At 42.7% G+C, this 15180-nt stretch overlaps 1 protein-coding gene across 3 annotated transcripts in view; it reads left to right on the top strand.

Moving 5' to 3' along the window:
• RBM20 (RNA binding motif protein 20) overlaps window positions 1–14610 on the top strand; it is a 163481-nt gene extending 148871 nt beyond the window's left edge. For all 3 annotated transcript variants that reach the window (XM_074999195.1, XM_074999196.1, XM_074999197.1), the window contains 4 exons: window positions 3221–3884; window positions 5144–5263; window positions 6504–6625; window positions 10064–14610. In XM_074999195.1, the coding sequence (XP_074855296.1) occupies window positions 3221–3884; window positions 5144–5263; window positions 6504–6625; window positions 10064–10174 (1017 nt within the window). In that variant the 3' untranslated portion in view covers window positions 10175–14610. The remainder of the gene's footprint in view (window positions 1–3220; window positions 3885–5143; window positions 5264–6503; window positions 6626–10063) is intronic.
• The last annotated feature ends 570 nt before the right edge of the window (window positions 14611–15180 follow it).

Here is a 15180-nt window from a genome sequence, read left to right as displayed (position 1 = left end):
CAGGAATTTGTCAGCAAATTTTGCAGACTGAAATCTTACACCCCCATTGAATGCCATTTCTCAGACACTCTGAGAAGGGCTGTTCAAATTAACTTACCTCATCCTGAACTCTGCTTCTAGGGATCGCTTTTGCTTGACGGGGTTCTGAGAGGCTCTTTTTTTAGTTGCTGTGTGCCCGTATAGATTACGTCTAGTTGCTGTTGCCAAGTGCTATGTGTGTGGAGCAATGTATGCCTAAAAAGACTACATAACTGTTAAGTGTGTCCTAAAATAGAAGAGGTGGTGATTTTGGAATGAAGCCTTTCCAGAATGATGGAGATGGATGGACCACATGGTCGGACAGACTTGCCAGGCCTCTGGGCAAAGTGTAGGGGGGGGGGCCCAGCTCTGTGCTTCCAGAAGGGGCGGGGCCTTGGGCAGAAGTGGCAGGGCTTGGGGGAGCTGATTCTCGGCACTTCCCCGAGTGTGTACCATACCATGCCCTCTGGCAGCACTTAGAGCCACCCAGAGCGCACTGCACAGTCCTCTAGCAGCAACATAAAGGGCCTAGGTCTCTGTCTGCCACCATTGCTATATTAGCAACACCAGCAGCTCCGAGCCATACACCCTTTTGAATCACCAGACCTCAGGGCAATGACCTTCTTTGCCACTCCCCTCACCCCCATGCAAGGGCCAGAGATTGACTGTAGATGATGTCTTTTTAAACATTTCTCTCTAATAAAATAATTTCATAACGTACTTCCTATTTCAGTAGCACAGAGACACATCCTTGGGAATTCTCCAGCTTCAGGCCTTCACAGTTACGCAGTGGTGGTCAAATGTGGAAGCTCTCAATATCTGTTGCAATGGAAAATTGATCTCCTGGTCAAGAACAGTCTATCTACCCTGGGGACTTTAATACTGTTCTAGGACACTAGGAGGCTTGGGATGAAATGGCAAGAGAGGAGAGAAACACAGATTTTCAATGTCTGGCATGTAAAATGATTCTGGGAGTTGAGATCTAACTTGTTTCAATTGCACACTACGAGTAAGCATGTGTTGTAATTAATCGGTACTCTTCTGAACCCCAGTGCTAATGTTTTGGAAGATCCATTGTTGGATACTGAGTTTATGTTTAGTACTATCTGGGGATTTCATTTTGTATTTATCTGGTAGGTGAGGAGATTAAAATGTTAGTGTAATTCTAAATCAGGGATAATCAACCACTGGCATGCATGCTAAGAGTGGCACATAAGCTGATTTTCATCAGCACACGAGGCAGGAGCTCAGCCCTGCCCCTTCTTCCCCATGCAGCCGGGAGCTTGCTCAAAGCCATGCTGCCTGTGGATTAACAAAAGACCAGCTAATGCTACCAAAATCACCTCCTACACGGTAAAGCTCTGCCTCTGAATTTAATTATTAATTACGCTGTTGTAAGTAGGACTATTAGTGACTTTAAAAAGTATCACTGTCACTCGGACTGCACATAGAAGTCAAAGGGTCACATTTCGCACTCCACCTTGGAAAGGTGGCTGACACCGGCTCTAAAGGCTAATTTCCTTCAGGGTCCAAACTGACTTCTGACAGAAAAGTCCCTGGTTGAAGGGAGTGACTGCAGTTGTCAGCCACAAGTTTCCTTTCACTGTAGAAGCTTGAGGCAGTGTGCAGCCAGAACAAAACAAAACAAAAAAAGACAGTGATGGTTGGGGAGAGGGTGGTGCAGGTGATGGCGGGGAGTGGACAGACTCAGCACACTGCCCTTGCAGTCTCTGCTGGAAAGGCTCTGCTCTCCCCAGAGGAACAGGTAAGTGAATTTTCTCTGCCCCTGAAGAAAGACTTCTTTAGTGAGTTAGGCACAGCAGGCTGTGGGTTTCTGGGCAGTTGTGGCTATGCTCACATGGTGGTATTCAACACAAGACTGAGACGGGGAGATGTCAACTATGCAAAGTTACAGAACATCTCCAAAGAAGTACAGTGCTAGAAGCACGTACAGTATATGGCTATTGTAAAGTCATCTGTGTAGATGTAACTCTGGGGGAACTCTCCAAGTGGTTAGACACAACTCCTGTAGGAAAACACATGGAGACCCAGAAAGCAGTCAGGGCAGGCTTTCAGCAAGGGTTCCACACAATCACCTCCAAAAAGAACAAAGGGAAACGAACTTAATTCTTAAGTACCAACTTCATAAAGTCTCATAATAATCAAGAAACATCATAATAGCTCAGTTTCTATTACCTATAAGGCTACTTCAGAATCCACATGTGCTATCTTCACAATTATACATAAATATAAATAAAAGAAACAAATTTAAATCTCAACAGGTCGGTCCCCACAAACACACAGTGGGAAGTAATTCAGAGTTCCAACAGTGTAGGCTGAGTTCACGCCTAGAGTCTGTTCAGTGGCTCCATACCATCTGATCAGATAGAGCTCTGCAGCAATCTCATCCCTCCTCTTGTTGGTTCTGAGGCCGGCTTTCTCCTCTGCTGGACCATGGAATCATTCAGCTGTTCAGCTCACTAATGAACCAGCCAATCAGTATAAAGTGATAACCAATAACCCTGCTGCAAGAATAATACAAAACTGAAATTCAGCAGACATAGACCATTTTCCCCATCAACACACTGAAATAAGAAAAAAATGGTGACGCAGACCAGTAAAGAAAATTAAATTAAATCAGTTTGGCTAAAATCAAATCACATTCAAGGTGTGTCACTAAAATGAAAGACACTGGTTTTCCCTCCCAGTTTCTTCTCCCTATCACTAATGTTGCCAGGGCTCCCTTCTCTTGGAAATGGGAGCACCTAACCTGCTGCACAGGGCTTCAGGGAAACTAGCTTGCTTTCTGCTCTCATGGTCAATTTCTCCCAGCAGGTTACACGTCCTTTATAAAGCAGCTGCCCTGACTACTTGTCCTCAAGAGAGTCTATGAGTCCAGCTATCATGCTCAGTTGCAGAAACTTCTGGGTGTGGAGTACTTTGTGCATCTGCCTATCAACCCCAGTACAACTCATGCCTTTCTCTAGGTTCTCTCTGTAACGTGATAACCACCTGTTAGCATGTCATTAGATATACAACCCCATATACATACACAGAGCATGGTATCACCGAGTATGGTGCCTTCAGATTGTGGACATGGTAGGATGTGGTGGCCAGTCCAAAGCATCGCTACTCCAAAGCCCATTTCCTAATATTGATGATCTGTGACACCTTTCCCACCCCGTGTTGCTCTTTGCTGCAGGAGCGAGACTGGGAGAGTGGAAGTGAGATGGAGGGTGAGGCCTGGTATCCAGCTAACATGGAAGAATTGGTCACCGTGGATGAAGTAGGAGAAGATGACTTAATTATGGAGCCGGATATAACCGAACTTGAAGAAATTGTTCCAGTTGAGTCGAAAGACAGAACATGCTCAGAAATGCCTCAGTATGCAATTAGCGCATCAGAACTGAAAAATGACCATGGTCAGTTAAACAGGACCGAAGGTGAATCTGCCCAGGAAGCCCCGGAAACGAGCTTCAGGTCAGCAAAGGAAAGCATAGCTGTTTCCAGTGGCTGTCCAGAAAATGATGATGGTGATGGTGCAGTTACTGAAGCATCAGACCTAAAGCTGAACGCTGACCAGAAGCCAGATGAATCACAAGAAGACAGAACTTTTCAGGATTCAAATTACCACAGAAAGGAAGAAAAAACAGAGGCAAGCTCTGATATTCACATAGAGCTGGAGGATGGACAGATACCTTCAGATCATCTCAGAGGACAGACTCACCAGCTCTCTGGCACTTTTATTGCTCCATACAAGCAGATGGGAGTACAAGAAACTGAGAGCCGAGAAGTCACGGAAATGCTTGTAAAAGACTCCGCTGAAGAAACAACCCATGGAACCCAAGAGTGTCAAGAGATGAGGGGTAACTACTTCTGTGTTTTCTTTTCTGCTGGCGGAGACTTGTTCGAGCTTTTCTCTGTGCAAGATGCATTAGATTTTAATCTGCTGCTAACAAGGATAAATGTTGCTAATAGTGCCAAGATTGCCCTAGGACCCACTCAGTAAAAGAGCCTTGCTGCCGTGACAGCCATGTTAATCCTTTAAAGGCTTTTAGTCAAATGGTGTAAAGGAAATGCGATATGCAACTTGCAGGCTTTCTGAAAGGCATAATCAGCTATAACTGTCCCAGCTGGGTTCACAGGAGTTGAGCGGAACTCTTTAAGGCCTCTGCTAAGCTCTTTAAATGGTCATTGAGAACTACAGTTCTTGCATATCAACAAGTAACAGAGGGATCTTTTATATTTTTCTGCCTCCCATCCACATAAAGAAACTCAGAATGGGTGTTTCTTATCCACCATCTGAAAAGATTAAAATAGCTTGTAGGTTGTTACTTCTTTGTCCTTGATCATGCAAATATATGACTTTGTGTGGGGGCTTGGGTGGATACTAACCAAGTACCATTATTTCGTATATGTTCCTTCCAATATGACCTGATGTGGCAAGGCACAGGGTGACACAAGCCAGAAAATATTTGAAGAGGATAAGATTCATCATATCTGCTTATTAAAAACTCTAACGGCCAGAAAACAAACAAGTCAAGACTGCAGTATCTGGAAGAACTGCAGAATCTGAATCATGTCCTTTATTCTTAATCCGCGACTCTGTTGTAAGGCTGAAGTGATTTGGGATCTTGAATGGCTTTGTAGTTTATATAAACAATTCATATGTCTGGAAGTGGGAGGAAGGATATCTTTCTTACCAGCCTTAATCCTTCCCAGTAAATCAACCCAATATTTTCTGGGCTTGCACAGATTCAACATATGAATACAGAATAACAGTGTTTGTCAGTATCCTGTAAGACTAAGACACGTATAAGGCATAGGTCCAATATTAATACGCTCTCTCTAATGGAAGTGGGCAAAATGGAAAAGTTCAGAATATAAACATGAGCAGTAATGAACATGAAATTGTCTCTAGAAAAAAAACATTGTTAATGTGTGGTGTTTCTTATTGGTTAGCTATTGTCAGCAGTGCCTTATTAAACAACTAGATTGGGTGCAAGTATTCCATTTCCAGATCTTGTTTAACTTCTGGCTCAATTCAGAATGAGTGTGAAAGGGGATTATAGAAGTAGTAGTTCATTTAACTGTTTTCATTCAATCCATTTGTTCATTTGTTAAGCAAATTCTAGGTATCTTGAAATGAAATCTCCTGAATTCTCCGAGGTGAAATCTAAAAGAACCCATTCTTCACCATCATGGGAGCAAGAGGATGTTTTCACTGAGCTTAGCATTCCTCTAGGTAGGCCTAAACAGTTATGTCTCTCTCTGCATGAGACATTATCCATTGCAATACCTTGGATGTACAACAAGGTGTCACTTTAAGGCTACTTACTTGTATTTATTTCTCAAAACAAATGCAAGGACAGTTTAAAGAAACAGTAAGTAACACACAGTGGAATATGAAAAGAACTGAGATTTTTGTTACAGATTAATATGTATCCCTGATAAAGGGATTATGCATTTATTAACAGCTGAAATAATGGCCATTGGGCTCCAAGGTGTAAAATATAAGGGGACTGGCACCTTCATAAAGAAATGATCTGAGCTTTGGTAGAGGCATTGCCCACACCAAGGAAATCTGAAGGGCACAGAGAGCTCTGAAGTGTGTTCTTTGGACACTGTGGAGCTTCTATGATGTGAAAATGTAGAGTGATTTACCCCTGAATGGATTGATGGCACTATATAACCACAGATCATGGAGGTACAGAATACAGTGTGGTGTCAACTAATACAGCGGTGAGCAAGCCTTTTACCTGGGGCCTCACTTTTCGTCCCTCACATTAGCAGGCTCCCCCCAACCTGTCTAACATAATCCAAACTGACGGCATTTTGGTTATGTTCATAGGAAAAAAAAACAAAACAAACCTTTTGGCATGTGTAAGAAAAGTCTGTAGAATGTAAAACCTTTATTAATTGGTATATAAATGTTGAATACACAGACATAAAAACAGTAACATATGTCAACATTTTAATGAGATAGATGAGCATGACAGCCAGTACGCGATCATGCTGCATTCCCCCATGAACTTTCATGTTCCCCCCTTGGGAGCCCAACTTCCTCTTTGCACACTCCTGATCTAATGTAAGGGTAGTATTGGCATCCCCTAGGGATGACCTCTATAATGCAATTGTGACTTTTGCCCCTAGTGAGTAGTGTTGCTGTCCCAAATCTTTGGGCTATATTGTCATGTATGTTTATTGGGAAGATGTGCATCTAGTATCTGAGATACATGTAATATCTAAGAGAAAATGTATACAATGTGTATTTGCAGTACACAGCATTTTAAATTGAAATTTTTCCCCATCATTCATCAGTGTTACAGAATGTGATGGCCTTCTAGGTGAACTTGAAAGTAGTAGATATGGGATTTGCTTTTCTAGCTTTATCATTTTTTAAATTATATTTTTCTCTTTAGAAGTAAACTTGTTTTTAGGAGGCAACATCCGCCATGCTAATGTGATTCAAAATTGTTTGTCAGGTGTGGAATTTGTGGTGCCAAGAACTGGGTTTTACTGTAAGCTTTGTGGACTTTTCTACACAAACGAAGAAACAGCTAAAACAAGCCACTGCAGAAGTACTGTTCATTACAAAAATCTTCAGGTAAAACACAACATGTGATTAGTAACAGAGAGATAGCCGTGTTAGTCTATATTCTATCAAAACGAAAAAGCAGTTCAGTAACACTTTGAAGAGTAACAAAAATTATTTTGTTAGTCTTTAAAGTGCTACAGAACATGTGATTAGTGTTAGTCTGCACTTTTCAAAATTAAACAAACCTAATTCTTTCAGTCTTCCCTCACAGGTTGTGTTTTCTAGCCCTTGAATCATTTTTGTTGCTTTTCTCTGGACCTTCTCCAATTTGTTCACATCTTTCCTGAAACTCAGCACCAAGAACTGGAAAGATGACTTTAGCTGAGGCCTAATCAGCACAGAGGAAAGTGAAAGAATCACTTTTCATGTCTTGCTTACAATATATGTCCCAGGTAGATGTTTGCCTTTTTTACAAGTGTCACACTGTGGATTCATATTTAGCTTGTGGTCCGCTATGACCCCCAGATCCCTTTCTGCAGTACTCCTCCCTAAACATTCATTTCCCATTTTGTATGTGTGAAACTGATTGTCCCTTCCTAAGTGGACCACTTTACATTTGTCCAGCTGAATTTCACCTATTTACCTCAGACCATTTCTCTATTTTGTCCAGATCATTTTGAATTATAATTCTAGCTAAATCTTTTGCAACCCATCCCTTAGGCATGTCATGGCCTGTGTATTTATTTAGATTTACTTTTAAATCTCCACCCTTTGCTTTGGGTATTTTTCCAAATATTTAAAACACACACACTAGGACAATAGCACACTAAGATCATTGACCTATCTAAAAATAAACCAAGCTCAACCCTGTTTGAATCACTTTTAGAACATAAACAATCCCTGTTCATAACAGCTTCAAAATTAACCCTCCCTTTTTGCATTTTTCACCCATGTGGCCAAGTTCATCCCCTCCCCAAGTGCCTGGAAGAAGAGACGTGGTTGGGCAGTTTATCTCAGCCTCTAGCATACCATGGGGGAAAATCACATTCCATTGTTGAGGATCACTTCCAGAAAAGGCCCAAGCCGCTTGTTCAGATCTGTTTCTAGACAGAGAATGGTCTAGGCGTTAGTAATTAAAGACTGACGTGAGTAGATAGAGAGGAAGAAGGGTGGTCAGGGATCAGAGGAAGGATGATGTATGGAATGAGCAGACCTGCTTTGCTACAAACTTCATGTGTGACCTTGGGCAAGCCACTTAGCCTGTCTGTGTCTCACTTCCCCAACTGAAGCTAAGAGCATAGTGTGGACACTGCTCCTTCTCCTACTGAACGCATTAAAGATTGTGGTGCTGGGGGGTGGACAAGTTCCTAACATAGATAGAATATGTTTGAAATTAGATCAGCTGCTCTCAGATTGTAGGCCAGGACCCTGAAGTGGGTGGTGGCTGTATTTTAATGGGTTACCAGGGCTGGTTTAGATTTGCTGGGGGCTGGGCCTGGGGCTGTAGCCAAAGCCTGAGCCCCACCACTTAGGGACCAAAGCCAGAGTCCAAGAGCTGCAGCTCTGGACAGCAGAGCACAGGCTTTGGCTTCAGTCCTGAGTGGTGGGGCTTGGATGACAGATCCCTTACCCTTGGGCTCCTCTTTAACCCCTCTCCCTGGGGCAGAGAGGCTTGGGGGGCCTCAGGCTTCAGTCCCTGCAATAGGGTTCCATAGTGATTTTTCTTTGCAGAAGGGGGTTGATATCAAAGTTCCCTCTAATTTTTTTCTCCCAGTGTGTGGAAAAAATTTTGTTATGGGCACGGAGGCATGTGCAGGTGCCAGTAGCAACACAGGCTGCTGGTTGTGGGCACTCTGCGAATCAGCTGGGCAGCATTTGTATCTCTCCTGGGTGACCGCCCAAGTGCCCGGGGAACAGGGGACCCTGGGACTTGCAATGAAGTTTGCAAATGGCTGAATTAGATGAAGGCTGGACATTTTCCAAGGCTCCTTGGATTCTGGTTGAGATATGAATGTGGAGTGGTTTTATGGAACGCACTGTCATGCCTGACTGCCTTCTGTACAGGTTTTGTAGTGAATTTGTATTTAAACCAAACCAAACCAAAATATTTTCTCCCTCTTATAGTTCTGTGCAAAAAAATAGTGGCAGTTGTAGTTTGAGCAGGCCCCCGCACAGGAAGGGGTAAGAGGAGCAATTGCAAAGGGGCTCAATGATTCAAAGTGGCCCAGAGCCCCCGGCTGCCACCACTGCTCCTGCAGAACACTGTGCCCCTTTGAGACCGTGGGAGCAGCATTCCACTGCTCTGCATAGCTCTTAGAGTTGGGGGGAGGGAGGGCCCAGCGCCATGCTCTGGCCAGTGCTAAGGGCTGCCTGCCCTCAGCCCTGCCCTGTCTGCCTGAGGCTCCTCCCTTTTGGGGAGTGTTGCACTAGTCCTCCCACACACACACCTTGCTCCCTGGGCTGCGGTGGCTGTCAGACCCACTGAGACTGCAATTTTCAAAGCTGAGGTGGCATTGAAATCAACAAGGGGGCGTGGCTTTTAGTCCCCTGGTCAGCTTTGAAAATCTCAACCATCATCAGGTGGACAAGAGCTTAAAAAAATTCACTTATAGGGTATAAAAATCCATCTGTGTGTGCCAGTAACTCAAAGTAGGTTATAATTTAAGGATAAATTAAACCAACTTCCATGAATTCCCCGCCTGTTCAAAGACTCTTGTCACATTTACTCTGGCCTGCTGCCATATGAAATTTTGTCCTGTTAGATTAAGATTAAGAGTGCTGTGTGCTGAGTTTTTTCCCACGACACACCTCTTTATTCAAAAGCCTTGCAGTGAAAGTCAACATTGTATGTAATCCAAAAGCAGCTCTAAGGACCTTGAAGGGCAAATTTTGGGGTTGAAAAATGAATCAGCTATTGCCCCCTCCCTTAAAAAAAATAAAAGGGAGGGAGGGACAGTGCCTTTGGAAGCTGAAGAATAGTTTTGAGTCCCCTCCTGCTAAAAGTGTGTGTCTAAGTCAGATGCTTTACAAATACATGTTTTATATCAAAACTCAGGAACTTGCTCTACTTTCAGTCATGCCACTTGGACACCTGTAATTCGGTTCACTTTTGTGGCTTTACTGCTGGTTTACGCCTGTGTGAGAGTAGAATTGAGCAATCAGTTTCTGTTTGCTGGGAGAAAAGGTCTAGTTGGTTGAGGATGGGTCTGGAAGCCAGGATATCCTGAACAGCCACCCCCTAGCTCTGCTACTGATTTCCTGGGTGGCATTGAGCGAGTCACTTAACCTCCCTGGGCTTGTCAGCATTAAGGGAATTTGTTCCAGGAGAGCTGTATTAACACCATTACATCAGTTTCAATTTCCTTTGTGCAGAGAGTATATGGGGGGGGGGGGGGGGTTCTACCTCCCAGGGTTGCAGAGGGCTAGTAACAGTGCATTGAAGCTATAAACACAGTGTGCTGACTATTATCAGTCTGCTTAATGCCACCTGTTTTTCCTTGGTTACAGAAGTATCTAACGCAGCTTGCAGAAGAGAGTTTGAAAATGGACGAAGAAGACAGCCATCGGCCACAGGAGGATGCTGGAATCGTTCCCCACTTTGAAAAGAAAAAGCTATGATGTCGCTGAACTAGACAACTTGCAAATGAGTGAATGTTGACATTTCATGGTTGCGCTACACAATGTGACGATCCGTTTGCATGGTGCAGGAGGAAGGAAGGTGCATTAAACAGCATATTCCAAGTGTCTATGCTCAGGGTGCCATTAGAAATCATACAGCCTGAAATAGTTTCCCACAGCAAAGCAATGCTGACGTATCTAACGAGCTCAGCTATTCTTTCTCAGACTCTGTGTGTTGGGAGCGGCTTCCTATATGAATGCAGAATTCTCAGGGATTCTCAGATGCCACATGCTAGGTCAGGCTGGGTATGTCAAAGTGTTAGCATCCTCCAGTGGAAATGATCTGAAAGGAAATGTCCTGAATTAAGCTTGTAACACTGATATTTTAAATCACTTCACTCATAAGTATAGTGAACAACAGGCCTTGCTTAAGACATCTAAAGCCTTTGTGCCAGTGCTGTTCATGGCATAAGGTAAATGCTAGTGGCATCAGGATATGTGCACCTAGAGCTCGGTGAAGATAGTCATCATGGAATTTTAGTTTTTGAGCGTTGTCCATATACTCGTTGTTGTACAAAGATAGAGGAAGTCACAGTCCCTGCCTCCAGGAGAGTACAATTGAAATCCAATGCAGGCAGAACAGTTCAGGCTGAAAGTTAATTGCCTCAATTCTCCAGTGCTTTATGGTCTGGATGGTCTTTGGAAATTTCTGTGTTTGGAAATATTCCTTGGGCATATTCTAAATGTGTGTCCACTTTGTGTCTTAGATTAAACTTGCACAAGAAGCTTTCTGACCGCTACATGTTTGAGCTTATGTAACTTGTAGAATTCTATATCCATTCTCAGATGGGGGTTTTAAAACATGTTCTTCTAATCTTGCAATCTTGAATTTCCTGGTCTTTATGGAAATAAGCCAGACTCTTAATGTTGTTTTAACAGGTTTTGTATTCATTCCCGTTTTTTTATGGCAAGTATAACAACTGTTCACAGAAGACTGTAAAGAGAACACAGGATGCACCAGCAATTATAAATATTATTATATGCCATTGTTAATACTCAGAGTTGTTGCTTAATATAATGCAAAGTCCTGCTGAAATGCACCATTCAGATTTCTGGTTAATTTCAATGGGCTTTGTGTAGCAAAGCAAATATCTTCTAAAACTGCTGCCAGATTTGATCCTGGAATTACGTTTTTACAGAATGCACCACAAACCCTGTAACTTGCCAAGCAGTCACCAGGCAAGTAGTAGGAAAGATTTTTAAATGTTTGACGTTTGGATGAAAAATGGAGAATGGGACAATTTGCAGATTTCTTCCACCACCACCCGCCACCCAGCCATTCTTTGCCCAGCTCCTATTTGATTGGGCCACTGAAATGTCTGGCAATAGAACTTCATGTTCAGTACGCATATTTTTCTCCAGATGGCTTTTCCATCCTAGAGAGCAGGATTAATGTTGTAAAATAATGTAAAATGGCCAATCTGCCAAAATTGCTCCCACCAAAACACCCACATCAGCAACCACAGTCTTTTTTTCTGAAAATTGTTCCATGTCAGTCTCAAATCACCCCAGATGTAAGCATCTGATCTTTAGATCATTGACTGTTCCGGAACTGGCATGCTCACCAGAGAGGTGGTAGATTATTAGATCACATGGTCACATTCAAAGTGGGTATCAGCTGAGGTTGACAGCCATGGCTCCAAAGGTTGGAGGTTTGATGGGCTCCCCAGGAGCTGTACTGAGTCAGCACCAGTGTGCCCTCTCATTTTTTCCATCCCTGGGTGGAGCAAATTTTGTTATGTGCACCCAAGGTATGCATGGATGTGCACCACTAGTAGATGCACAAGCTGCTGGCTGTGGGCACTCTGCTAATTAGCTAGGCGGCTCCTGACTCTCTCCTAGGTAGCCCCCCAACCACTCAGATTACAGGGAACACTGGTCAGCACAACTCTCAGGCAGCCAGGATCACCTTGAATAAGTGGGGTCCCTCCTTTACATGTGCCCTTTCCTCTTCTGACAGCCTGCAAACCTGGGTTCCACTGGCAGGACCCAAGGGGTGATTCTGGCCTAATTACTGTCTATCAGGTGCAGGGCCAAATGTTTAGAGCCCCCAGAAAGACATCCATAATACGTGCCTGGACATCTGTGTGTGCACAAGCACACAAGTGTGATCAAAATGAGGCATTTTCATAGGCGATTTGGAAATCTATCCCATAAAGACTAGCTCCTGACAAAACAGCACATGAATGTGGTCAAAAAGGCAGCTGTATTCCTGGGAATCTTATTATACTTTGCAAAGCCCTATATTTAACTGTTGTGAAAAGAGCCTCCAAATCGTAGCGTTTAATCTAACAATCTCTGCAATCAACTTTCAGTCCAACACAATTAGAGACCTGCAGTATAATATCTTTCTGTCAAAACAGCCCATAGCAGCAATGCTGGCAGGCATTTGACTCCGAGACATCATTCTAATATCTATTCTGCTGAGAGACAATTCACGTGTACAGGTAGCTGTTTGCCTCTTTCAACTGCTGTAAAATATGCTGTTTCTCTTTTGACTTGCTATATTTAAAACTTAAAAGGTAGTTGGCGTAGTTCTTCAATCATGTGCATTTCTGATGAATATATGTATAGCACCAGGCGGTCTCAAGTCTAGCAAAAAATATTTATTCTTATTTGAAGAAGAGCTTCCATGATATTTATGAATCATTTCAACATGTCTCAACCAAAGATTTGACAAAGGCTGCAGCCTTTCTGAATGGTGAATGTGTTTTTATCTGCGAATCTCAAGTAGTCTTTAGCGTCACAATGCAACTTGCTTTCTTCAAGGTAAAAAAATTGTTTTAAAAATCTAAACATTTCCCCCACAAGACTTGACACATTTTAATATTGGCTTGAACACTAAATTAGTGTCAAGCTGGTTGTATTCAGGGTTTTTCTATTCTCTATCAAGGCTGTGATTTGTTTAATTATACTTGAACTGGACCAGACATACTATTTATTGAGCTTATAGAATCTTGTTAATTTAAGTTTTGGCTTGTAAACCATTGGAATTTGTTAGAACCTGTTGAGTTACATAGGAGGTGTCACCAGTATTAACTGATCTGTGCAAGTGATTGCAAAGTGTTCAGATTGTGTTTCTTAAAAAGAATTTTAATAAAGAGAATTTTAGAGGATAAGTAGGGGTTGGTAGTTGTGCCAATGTTTTCACAATAACTTGCAGGGAAAGACCCATTCAAATCCCACATAAATGAAAGAGCAAGTTGGGGCCTGCTGTGAATGGATTTGAATGTATAGATATGTATATTTCTATTTTTTGTCTTGGACTGAGCCGTCGATCAATGGATCTCATCTTCTATGCTGCCATTGGTAAGTGACTAAATCAATCCTTGATCAGCAGAGCCAATTACAGATGTCACATAAAAAAACGCCAACTGCAGGCCTGGTACATTCTTTTTGGATCCTTTGCTTTTCCTGTAGTGTCTGGATATGCTGTCTCTCAAAGCAATTAAGAGCCTGTATAGTGATTTGCTACCAGGATAATTTGTCACCAGGACAATTTGTCCTGAACTAGAGTTTCCAGATTATTGGGAGATATGCCACATGACTTTAAGATATCTTTATAGCACTTCTACTGACCACCAATAGAGTGCTTTCCATGAGCAAGCTGGCCATAGAAGGCCATCTTTGTATATCATCCATCCTCATAACATGACCAATCCAGAAAAACTGTTTGTCCATAAGCATTGTTGCAGTGCCCATCCATGTTAGGAATTTTGTCCTACCAATTCACATGGGTAATCTTCCTCAGACAATGCATATGGAACTGACTGAGTTTCAAAATATGGCACCCCAACACAATGTATATATTACTGATTAGTGCAGGCCAGGTCCTGAGCGATACTCATTTTGAAATTGACACCTCTTAGAATTTGGTTCTATGTAAGCCATTCTTTGCCCCGCACCTACCCCTCCCTCTCCCTTTCTACACTTCACCTCCTGACTTACTGAGTGAACTCACTATCTACAACTGGTGTCTTCTGAATTCCTCTCCTCCACTTGCATGCCCATCCTGGATTCCCCTCATCTGAAACCGTTCTCATCTCTTACTAGCCAACTCTCAAGGTATCTACTCCACCTACGTCGTGCTTCCCTCATCTGCTGGGTTGATTACTTGACATCTCTTTCCTTGGCTTTCATGACACTGTCTTCTCCTGGCTCTTGTACTGTCTGTTTCTGGTTGATCATATTCCCCTCTCCCATTTTCCTTATTGGTGTCTTAAGGATCTATGCTAAGTCGTACCCTCTTCTCTCATTAAACCCTTTCTCTGAGGGCAGGTCTACATTACTGCAGAAGATTAACCTGCTCAGGGTTGATCTTCTGGTGTTCAATTTTGTATGTCTAGTAGAAATGTGCAAAATCAACCTCTCAGGAGTCATAGTCGACCCCTGTACTCCTCGCGAGATGTGAGGAGCAAGGGAGCTCTACAGGAGAAACTTTCTTGTTGACTTTCCCCTGTGGAGACAGCCAAGTTATCCGAGCACAGATACATCAGTTTTAGCTACACAATTGCCATAGTTAGAATTGCGTATCTGCGGTCAGCTTTCTTAGCCTAGTAGAGACATAGTCTGAGTAACTTCACCCATGAGAAGTGGGATCCACATGGAAAAATGTTTACCAAAGAATAATAATTTAAAGGTAAGTTTCCGTTCTTTACTATTATAAGTTCTCAAAATTTAAAGGAAGCTGAAAGGACAAATGCAATGGGGAAATCTGTGAGTCTTACTGTATTTAACCTGCTGAAAGAATTGGGAAACAAGGACAGAGGAGCAGGTTAGGAAGAAGACAAAAAGAAGAGAGGTAAGATGAGATTGATTTGCCACCTTCTCTATGGTAAATTATTACACAAAGTTGTGATTGCAGATTCTGTGTGATTGGGTTGATAGTGGCAAAAGCTGATGATGTACAAAGCACACAGCTTGAATTTAAAATGCAAACTGACTCT

Source organism: Carettochelys insculpta, chromosome 7 (assembly GCF_033958435.1).
Source record: "Carettochelys insculpta isolate YL-2023 chromosome 7, ASM3395843v1, whole genome shotgun sequence".
Taxonomy (NCBI): domain Eukaryota; kingdom Metazoa; phylum Chordata; order Testudines; family Carettochelyidae; genus Carettochelys; species Carettochelys insculpta.
Note: the sequence above shows the minus strand (reverse complement) of the source record. Positions and strands in the feature narration are given on the sequence as shown.